Below are 10,299 nucleotides of genomic sequence, written 5' to 3'. Positions count from 1 at the left end.
AATTAATAGTATTAAATCACATCACGCTGTCGATCATTGTTGACCAAAAAGTAGCTTTCTTCTTACGCCAATGAGACTTTTCCTACTAGTGGCATCGTTGACCGGGAGGGAAAGGGCAAGAAGAAGACCTGGAGCTAATAGGATGAAGAACCGAAGAGAAAGAATCACCTCACGCTGCCATAGCTGGGCATACTGTGATTGTATCGTTCTCGGGGTTCTCTTTGTCTGGTTATGATGTCGGGAACTCTCAGTGATCTCTGGCGAAGGTTAGGTAACAAGAGGAGGAGAGCATCGGTATCGGCCAATCCGCCGAACAGGCCACCGGGAGCGGCTCGGGCCGAGCCGGAGGAACTGACACGCGCAGCTAACAAGCTGGTCTTCTTGGACCCTTTGGCGAAGGAGTTTGACTTGGAGGACTTGTTGAGGGGCAGTGCTGAGGTTTTGGGTAAAGGGACCATGGGGACGTCTTACAAGGCGGTCCTGGAGGACGGGACGACTGTGGTTGTGAAGAGGCTGAGGGATGTGGCCTTACCCGTGGGCGAATTCAGGAAGACGATGATTGCGTTGGGAGCGATGCGACACGAGAATCTACTCCCGCTGATGGCTTACTACTACAGTAGAGACGAGAAAATCCTGGTATTTGATTACGTGCCCCTGGGAAGCTTGTTTGGACTTTTACATGGAGGCGTAGGGTCGGAAAAGACCAGGCTAAGCTGGGAAATCAGGCACGGCATCGCTCTTGGAGCCGCCCGGGCCATAGAGTACTTGCACGCTCAAGGTCCCAATGTCTTCCATGGAAAAATCAAGTCAACCAATGTCCTCCTCACGGCATCCTATGATCCGCTAGTTTCCGATTATGGCCTGACCAGCATCCAGGCGCCTCCAGTAGGCGCATTGAAGGCCGCTGACCCCCAGAAGGACGATGTCTACAGCTTTGGGGTGTTGCTTGTGGAGCTTCTAACTGGGAAACCTGATGGGGCTGATCTTGCTTGTTTGGTTAAGCCCACAACTAGAAGGCACTGGACTGTTTATGATTTCGATCCTGAGCTGGGAGAATACCAGAATTTTCAGGATGAGTTAGTGGGACTGATGCAGGTGGCCATGGCTTGTGCATCCAACCTCCATCAGAGGCGGCCTTCCATGTCGGAAGTACGGAGGATGATTGAAGACCGGCAGTCACAGCCACTGCCTGAACAGGTCATCGAAGTGAACAATGATTTGTCTGAGAGGACACGGTGAGTCGAGTTTTTAGAAACTGCCGAAGTTTACGATTAGATCATCTAGTTTCTTCATGTTTGACCTTTTACTATGCACATTTTACGCAATGAACAACAACAGCAGGTAGCTCCCACTCCCCCAACTAAATTATTGGTTTACGGCCTCACAATCTCTCCTAGTCTAGAGAGAGAATGTTTCTCCACCAGAAATTGCATGTTACGTCCTTCGGTGAAATGAAGTAACACGGACTTTTGGTTTTACATGAGTGTAATTCTAGTGTGTCAAGATGCTTGATGTGAAGCATATGGATAAATCATGGTGCACTATGGCCTTACTCTGGATATTCTCTTACAGGAACCCGCCCAATGGAGGGGTGATGGAAGTTGCTGACAGAGTCTATGGTAAGCTTTCACATACTCTAGTAGTTTGATGCAATAACAGCCTATGGTCTTATTGTCTGAGACTTTCCTCCTCTAGGAGCACTGGAGTACTTCAACAATAGGGGGACTTGTGGAAAACCAAGTCCTGAAGAGAATGTAGTTGCAGAACTGACAGTATAGTCCAATGCTGAGTCTACCTCAACTCTGCCACCAACACTACCTTTGCTGTCAGAAACTTCTGTTCAGTCAGCTCTTGAGGGATCTTTTGGAACTTTTGAATTAGCCACAAACTCACCCTCCATTTCACCAAGTTTTGATTTGGATCGACAATATGGTTACGTAGTGCAAGGGAATGGTCAGTCATCCTCACTGTCTGATTTCACGGGTTCATCATCTTCTTCCTCTGTACAATCCAAAACGTCCTTATTGGCTTCTCCCCCTCCTCCTCCTCCTCCACCACCACCTCCTCCCCGATCAAGAGGTGCATCCTCATTGAAGAGTTTTAAAAGAGTACCATTTGATACCCTTCCTCAAGCCCATTCTCCTAAGTCACTTATTTCGGGAACTCCTCCATCACCCATTGTGAATAATTCACCTCGAGCTTCTTCTGTTCCTGCCCCTCCTCTACCACTTCCTTCTCCTCCGTCTGTGGCTCAGGTGGAGCAAATAATGTCTTCTTCTGAACTGTCTCAAGATGAAATTACGATGCGAAATATTGTTGAACCCACAATAATGCAGGCCTTCAAACATCAACCATTATTGTCTTTGGAAAAGCCTCATGTTGTCATCTCAGGTAACACGTTCACAACAAAAAAGATTTTCTGCATGCTTTGAGTCACAGCAAAATGTTCCACACTCAGTTTATAATATTGACCTGATAGGATGATGAGTTTTTCCAACTTTAAACATATGCTGGTGCCTGTACCTGAATTGAAATGAACTACCTTTACTCGCTTTTCACAAATTATTCATTCAAAGTTCAGTTCCACTAGGTCCAGTCCAGCTATAGAGTTACCAAAAAACAGTGTGACCAATTGGTGAGCCACATTATACAATACAAACATGAAAAAGACAGTCATCCCTCAGATGAAGGGATTGTTTTGGCTAATGTTGCTTGTAATGCATCTATAATAACTGCTACATAATTTCCTTTTTGGTTTCCTTTAATCAGCTAGAAGTCTATGAAAATGTACTCATTGAAGAGCATTTTGGACTCTTTATTTCACAAATCGTAGCTACTATCTGCACGAATAGGCTGCATATTACCAAGATTAACTTAAAAATAAATAAATTCTGTTTGGATGGAATAAATTTCCTTCAGGTTGCTGTGTGTGCTGCTATAGCCTGAAGTCTCATTATGGCCACTATCGGTTAACATTTCTCATAAAGCAGGTGAGAACACGGAATCTCTGAGGTGGGAAGGAGTAGCAGCTGTGACAGAAACAAACATGGAGGTAACTTCTGTCAGTGACTCAGCATCCTCATTGGCTGTCAATAATGGCTGTTTAGCAGCTGTGACAGAAACAACCTCCATGTCATCTGGATATGACTATGATGTTTTCTTGAGTTTTAGAGGGCCAGATACTCACTTTGGCATTGTAGATTCCCTCTATCAACGCTTGAGAGATGCTGGAATCCGCACATTTATAGACAATGAAGAGCTCCACATTGGAGAGGAGTTTGGTCCTGATTTGCTCAAAGCTATCAGGCATTCAAAAATTGCAATTCCCATCTTTTCCAAAAACTATGCCATTAGTAAATGGTGTCTTAATGAGTTAGTCGAAATGATGGAGTGTAGGAAAACAAGGAGACAGATGGTTATGCCCATTTTTTATCATGTTACTCCATCAGATGTCCGTTATCAATGTGGGTCTTATAAAGAAGCCTTTCTTTCACATGAAAAGAAATTTGATGGGAACAATATCAGTAAGTGGAAAGCTGCTCTCAAGGATGTTGCCAACCTAATGGGATGGGTCATCAGGTATGTCATTTTGGGGTAGTAATTTTGGCGGGGTGTTTTCATAATCTCACCTTGTCCTTCTAATTATTTTTTCTTTTTCCCTTCCATTATATTAGAGGCGATGGAGTACTGGTAAAGACAGTTGTCCAGAAGGTTATAGATGAGTTGAAAATGGCTTATCTGCTGGTAACCGACTGCTTGATTGTAGTTGAAAGTCATGTGAAGAAAATCGATACAATGATGTGTGGTGATTCAGAGGATGTAAGAATTCTTGGAATTCATGGTATGGGGGGTGTAGGAAAGACTACTCTTGCCAAAATAATCTACAACAGGCTTTCACATCGTTTTGAAAATCGTTGCTTTCTTTCTAATGTCAGAGAAGCTTCAGGGAGAAAGGACATCGAGCGTTTGCAGAATCAGCTACTCTATGATATCCTCAAAATAAACTTGCCCAATGTTAGTAATGCTGATAATGGAATCAAGGAAATAAAGCAAAGGTTGTGGGGCAAAAAGGTTCTGCTTCTACTTGATGATGTTGGTAAAAAGAGTCATTTGAATGAACTTATGGGAACACTAGGGGGGTTTGGTTTGGGAAGTAGGATAATTATCACCAGTAGAAACATGGATGTTTTCAATGTGCCTGAGGTCTGTTGTACTACTTATGAGCTTTCTGAAATGGACTTCGGTCAATCTCTTCAACTTTTTTGCAAACATGCTTTTGGAAGAGATCATCCTTCAGATGAGTATGCTGCTTCCTCCAATGAAGTGGTGAAAATGACCGGAGGACTTCCTCTTGCTCTTGAGGTTATAGGTTCGCTACTTTCGGGTAAGGGGAAAGATGTTTGGGATGTTACATTGGAGAAGTTGGAAAAGGTTCCAAATGAGGAAGTTACGAGAAAGTTGAAAATATCTTATGACGCTTTGGATAAACGTCAACAGCGGATTTTTCTGGATATAGCTTGTCTTTTTATTGGATTTGATAAAAGGGTTGTGTTTCACATATGGAATGATTCCGAACTCTTCCCAGGTGAAGGTCTTCAAACCCTTCAGCAGATGTCTTTGATAAAAATTGGAAAAGACAATAAGCTATGGATGCACAATCAGCTAAGAGACTTTGGTAGAGACATTGTTCACCAAAAATGTAACATGCAACTAGAGAAACAGACCATACTATGGAATCCTAAGGAAGCTTCTGAGGTTGTTATTGGAAAGAAGGTAAAATTGCATTTATGTACTTTTGTTTCCATCAAATTGATACATTTTATGCCTTTTCACATTGATTGTTCACTTAAAATAAGGGGACTTATTTGAAATTATTGTCCACTCATTGCTCTAGTGACGTATTTATCTGTAAGCAATGCTCATATTACTTTCGTGTTTGAAGGGAAGATTATTTGTTGCTTAAGTATCATTTACTTGTCTCTTCTTTTGACTAAATATCATTTACTTGTCTCTTTTTTTATTCTCTTATAGGGAACAGAACACACAAAAGCTCTTTGTCTGGAGTTTGATGACCATTTGCAGCAGTCTTTTACTAATGAAGAGTTAGGGAGGCTATCAGATCTGAGATACCTAGAAATGAGGCCTGTCCAGGATAATTGGCCTACGAGTGGCTTTCCAGCAACTAGTTTCCCTATGAATGCACCCATCCTATCTGAGCTGAGATGCCTTTCATGGCATAATTTTCCTCCAGTACTTACATTGACTACTTTTTCCATGACGAACATGGTCATTCTTGATCTATCATGGAGTACGTTGTCAGAAAGTTGGGATGGTTGGAGTCATATAAAGGTACTATTCTTTTCAGTGATACCCACTATATTTTTGTAGTTGCAGCCTCTGTATTCAATCCATGATGGTTTAATTATTTGATCGCTTTGGTACAGATGGCAAGGAAATTAAAAGTTTTGAATTTGACTGGTTGTGCACACATGCATAAAACTCCCGACTTATCTTCAAATGTAAATTTAGAGCAGTTGATTCTTGAAAGCTGTGGAAGATTGGTTCAGATTGACAAATCTATAGGGCAGTTGACGCAGTTAGTTCTTTTGAACTTAAGGTTCTGTCGTGAACTTTGCAAACTGCCAGAAGAGATGGCCAACTTAGAATCGCTGGAGGAACTTCTTATTGACTGCACTTCCATAAGAGAAGTCCCGGGGCTGTCAGTAAGTAACTGCGGTTCAATTGGTAACTTAACCTCTCTATCAAGGCTCTCTTTGGAAAATGTTGAAGTTTCTCAACCTCATCTAGAGATTAGAGCGCTTGTAAAGCTTGAACACTTGTCTCTGAGTGGGTGTAAGTTGCTCAAGAAAATTCCAGACTCAATTTGGAATTTGGAATCACTAGTCGTGCTGAATCTGTCCCACACACATATTGCTGAGTTGCCCAAATCACTTGGGAACTTGAAAAATTTGAAAATACTAAGGATGTGTGGTAGTTCCATAAGAAGTATACCCAGTGCAATTGGGATGTTGGAGAAGTTGAAAGAGATAGATGCAGAGTTCTGCCAATGTCTGGAGGGGACAATACCTGAAGATATTGTGAGATTATCATCTTTGGAGATCTTGAAATTTTCAAATACTAGAATATGTAACATCCCGAAGCTTCCCGAAAGCCTCCTCAGTTTGCATATTGGTACTAATTCGATGAAGAGACTTCCGGATCTCTCAAACCTGATAAATCTGACAGAGTTGAATTTGGAGATTTCTCAAGTTCCCGAGTTTTGTTTGGCTGAAGAGGATTCTACTTGTGTGGACATGACTGAGCTTGGACGGGATCCATCACCATGGTGGATTGGAAATTTATGCAATCTGGAGTCTCTAAAGTTGTCCTGTGACAACATAACTGTCCTCCATCGAGACATTGGTCTTCTCTCTGAACTCAAAAGACTTGAACTTCTTTGTTTTAACCTGCAGATTCTCCCTAGGCTTCCATCAAGTTTATTGTGCTTGCTTATTAAATCCTCCCGATCATTGGAAATATCGTTAGATCTATCAAATTTCAAGGAACTATTGGAGCTGAGGATCTATTCTTCTGCAATAACAGATGTCCATGGCCTTGAAAGTTTGAAGAATCTTCAAACTTTGGACCTTAGAGCATTGAATACAAATGAGAAATTACCTGACCTTTCAAACTTAAAGAAGCTCAATGAACTGCATTTGGGACACTCTCGTAATCTGATCGATCTTCAAAGTATTCAAAGCTTGGAAAATCTGAGAAATTTGAAGCTCATCAATATTCTACAACTCGAGAAATTACCCAATCTTTCAAACTTGATGGAGCTAACTGAACTTCACCTGCTGCAGTGTCATGGTCTAACTGAGATTCAAAGCTTTAAGGGTTTGGAGAAGCTGACAGTGCTAAAGCTAGGTGAGCTCCCTCTGCTTGAGAGATTGCCTGATCTCTCGAACTTGAAGAAACTCACAAAACTTGATCTACAGCAGTGTCATAATCTTGTCAAGATTCAAGGAAGATTAGATTCGCTGGAAGACTTGTGCATCTATGGATGCAACTCTTTGGTTGAGTTGCCTGATCCTTCAAGCTTCAAGAATCTGAAATCTCTGCAATTGCGTGATTGTGAGATGCTGCGGATTGACCAGGTTTGGGTCTCGAAATCTGATACATTTGATACGGTATTTGGAAGTCCAAGATGTTTGATGATGAGAAGGTTAGGCATCTGTGTGTGTCAATTGGGTAGACATTTTTTCTCGCCATCTCTTCCTTCCTGAAAATGTAGGAAGAGAGTGCACGACTTCCTTATTTGCATACAACTACGTGGATATGCTATTGATTTAGCTAGCCAAAAGTACAATCCAGTTGAAATGTATTTTCTTGTAACTTCTGAACCGGCTTAATTCATTATCCTTTCAAGAACGAATGTAAGTCCTGTTTCTTTTATGATCACAATATCTTTTCACTACTGATGAGTGTGGACAGCTCAAAATACGTTGTTCACGTGTCCTCCTGTAAGGATTTTTCTACAATAAATGCACGTCTTGAGTGAGGAGATGTACTGTGGTATTTTACGAGACATAAGGTGAAAAATGTACTTTGATAAATAGTGCTTGCTCGAATTATCATACCGCCTGATGATACCTATCTATCTAAGCACATTATCATCATCTATAGCTAAGCGGCCATTATGGATGAAGAGGATAGCCTTAACACAACCATGTCTAACTCTGATGAGATCCCCAGGAGGCTAGCTACAGTCACAGAAGTTGAGGAATTAAAGCGTATAATAAATCTGGTAATTACGTCATTGTGGTTTGTGACATTTAGGCTTGGCCTTGCTCACGCAACCACAGGTCTCCTCAATCAAGTACATTGCACCCAAGAAGTTGGCCCAGAATTGAAATGCTGCCGTCAACCATGAACCCATTTGATTTGATTTAGTTTTGTAACAAATAGCAGTTTGAGAGTGATTCTGAAGCATCCCTGCATCCTATATTTTGGACTTATATATATGAGTCTAATCATGCCACTTGCTGCACTTCAAGAAAGATTCAAAAGTAAATTTCATGATCCCATCAGAAGTCGTATTTTGAGTTTGTCTCTGTTAAGGGTGCTTGATAGCAAGATTAAACTATTAAACTATAGGTATCATTCCAGTGTATATGAATATTGGGATGCTCAACTACTTTTTCTCCCCCAAATTCTTTGCCAAGCAAAAGCAAAAACTCGCTCACAAACCATTCACGTTGAAATAACAGATATCGTTGCCAATGCAGACAGCAGTGCATTTTAATTCCAGCCCAAATTGTCCTATCCAATTGTAGTCGAAACTTCGGAGGAAATTCTGATTGCTTGAAGAACACCAATCCTAAATATTACTACTGGCAATGATGTAATCAGCTACTTCAGTACCCGTTTTAATTAAATCATTAACTTGAATCTTTGTTGCTAGACTCCAAATGTCACGGTTACTGTCAAATATGTTGATGTTGCGACTTTCCACTGGTCCATCGCTACCTGTATCAAGAAACCTATAGATGATGATAAATGCTTAGATAACCTGGCATGCCCCTAGGCTCTAGAGCAAGAACACTGAAAGACAAATTACCGATTTCAGTAAAAGCTTAAAAAAAAAAAAAAAAAAAGTGTCGTAACTGTTGACCCTAATATAATTTTCATAACTGCAAAACTTGCTAGAATATGGCATTGATTATTTGAAATTATATTTGTTGTACTTAAGTATCCTTTTGCAGTATCTTTGGAAAGGATATAAAAGACCGTCCCTAGCTAAGAACAAGGCTGGGTCCCCAAACAAGTAATGGTCGGACACCCTGCCGTCCAGATACCCGGCAAGCTCATCTCTGCACTGCAAGAAAAAAACCGGTGAATTTGAAATTCAGGAGTCTGATGGAGAAAGAAGCTGAACGCCTGTATACTCGACCAATCTTTACGATGTTTCAATAGGAGTTGATAAATGGCCTATCTCTGGCAATTGAAGAAATTAAGAGCATGGCAACTCTTTGTAAGTTTAAGTTGACTGAAGATGGAAGGACAAAGATTGACATCGTGGAGTTGGATCCTTTCCATTGGACATTAGCGTGTAGTTGCGGGAAGTTTGAGTCGGTCGCTATTTTATATTTCCATGCTTTGAAAGTTCTCAACTCCAGGAACATTTTCATGGTATCGTCTCGCTACCTATTGAAATGATGGGAAAAATCTGCCAAAGGCAGTGGACACCCCAATGCAGCGACTTCACACGACAGAGGCCCAGTCAATTTGTTCATCAGTGAGTTTATGCAGAAGCCTTTGCATCTTGTGCATACATGTGCAACTAAGAAGAGGAAGAGAATATCTTTGGAGTCCATAGATTTGGCATTAGGGCAAATTGCAAAGGCTCCGAGAACGAGAAGAAATCATAATCTTTCATGACAATTCAGATGGTAACGATGATATGGGTCAGACCATTTGAGACGACGCTCTCGCAACACAACTCGACTAGGAGAATGCAGCTAAATCTGGGATGGAATTTCCAAGAGTGTAACACAAAGTTGAAGGCCACCCACCAACTGGGAAACCGAAGATAGGGTTAGTAACTTTTTTTTACCCTAAACAGGATAAGCTCGACAATCCAACAGAGGATTGATCCAATCAGGTCCAAAAAGCTTAAGAGTCTCCAACGTCCGTGTCTGACTGATTTTGGAAACATGCAGATTGACATGAAAGAGGTAATTGGCATATCAATATTTAGGATAGCGGTCGGTGCATCAATTCAATAGCCAATCATTCAGTTTCTCAGTCTCGTTTTTGTGGCTGGCCTCAACAAATTCAACTTCATATCTCGTGAATCATGTCTTGAACACTTCCTCAGTTACTTTGATTATGCTTCTCGTATGAATTAATCATCAAAATATGGACATTTTTGCATATATTCTTTATCGTACTTGTGCATGATAATGGAAGGTGAATTAATTAATCAACATTATATATTTCCTTCCTAATGGACCCACGTGCCAGTCGTGTGACTTAACAGCTCAAAAACACAGGATACTCATGAATAGAAAGCAAAATTTGAGATGGTGATGAGGCGAAACTGCATCGTTCTTGTGGAAGGCCGAGTCGCCGGCGACGGAAAAGCGAGCTTCGTCTGTAATGCTGGCGGAACACCCGCTACAGCGCGAGAGGTGTTGGCTTGATCTTCTGTAGGAGGAGGACAAATCTGTTCATGTATCCATATGTTGGCTTGATTCGACAGCGACAACTGCTTGATGACAATTGTCAATTGACACC

The 10,299-nt window shown here is 41.3% G+C and overlaps 2 protein-coding genes across 2 annotated transcripts; both read left to right on the top strand.

Moving 5' to 3' along the window:
• The first annotated feature begins 234 nt into the window (after positions 1–234).
• Positions 235–1,778, top strand: LOC120290671 (probable inactive receptor kinase At2g26730). The gene is made up of 3 exons (XM_039307024.1): positions 235–1,235; positions 1,573–1,619; positions 1,696–1,778. Exons 1-3 carry the CDS (start codon positions 235–237, stop codon positions 1,776–1,778), a joined length of 1,131 nt encoding a protein of 376 aa, XP_039162958.1.
• LOC104435005 (disease resistance protein RPV1-like) lies at positions 1,704–7,403 on the top strand. Its single transcript, XM_018868370.2, has 5 exons — positions 1,704–2,391; positions 2,991–3,579; positions 3,675–4,773; positions 5,032–5,349; positions 5,445–7,403. The coding sequence occupies exons 1-5, from the start codon at positions 2,268–2,270 to the stop codon at positions 7,284–7,286; spliced, it is 3,972 nt and encodes a 1,323-aa protein (XP_018723915.2). The 5' UTR covers positions 1,704–2,267; the 3' UTR covers positions 7,287–7,403.
• The last annotated feature ends 2,896 nt before the right edge of the window (positions 7,404–10,299 follow it).

This window comes from Eucalyptus grandis, chromosome 2, assembly GCF_016545825.1.
Source record: "Eucalyptus grandis isolate ANBG69807.140 chromosome 2, ASM1654582v1, whole genome shotgun sequence".
Classification (NCBI taxonomy): domain Eukaryota; kingdom Viridiplantae; phylum Streptophyta; class Magnoliopsida; order Myrtales; family Myrtaceae; genus Eucalyptus; species Eucalyptus grandis.
This window is presented reverse-complemented; position numbering and strand designations above follow the sequence as displayed.

Excerpts from the sequence above, each read along its gene's own strand:
- LOC120290671 (XM_039307024.1), top strand. The coding sequence starts at position 235 with ATGTCGGGAACTCTCAGTGATCTCTGGCGAAGGTTAGGTAACAAGAGG. Across the intron at positions 1,236-1,572 it reads GATTTGTCTGAGAGGACACG|GAACCCGCCCAATGGAGGGG; the intron begins GTGAGTCGAGTT and ends ATTCTCTTACAG. Across the intron at positions 1,620-1,695 it reads AGTTGCTGACAGAGTCTATG|GAGCACTGGAGTACTTCAAC; the intron begins GTAAGCTTTCAC and ends TTCCTCCTCTAG.
- LOC104435005 (XM_018868370.2), top strand. The coding sequence starts at position 2,268 with ATGTCTTCTTCTGAACTGTCTCAAGATGAAATTACGATGCGAAATATT. Across the intron at positions 3,580-3,674 it reads CTAATGGGATGGGTCATCAG|AGGCGATGGAGTACTGGTAA; the intron begins GTATGTCATTTT and ends CCATTATATTAG. Across the intron at positions 4,774-5,031 it reads AGGTTGTTATTGGAAAGAAG|GGAACAGAACACACAAAAGC; the intron begins GTAAAATTGCAT and ends ATTCTCTTATAG.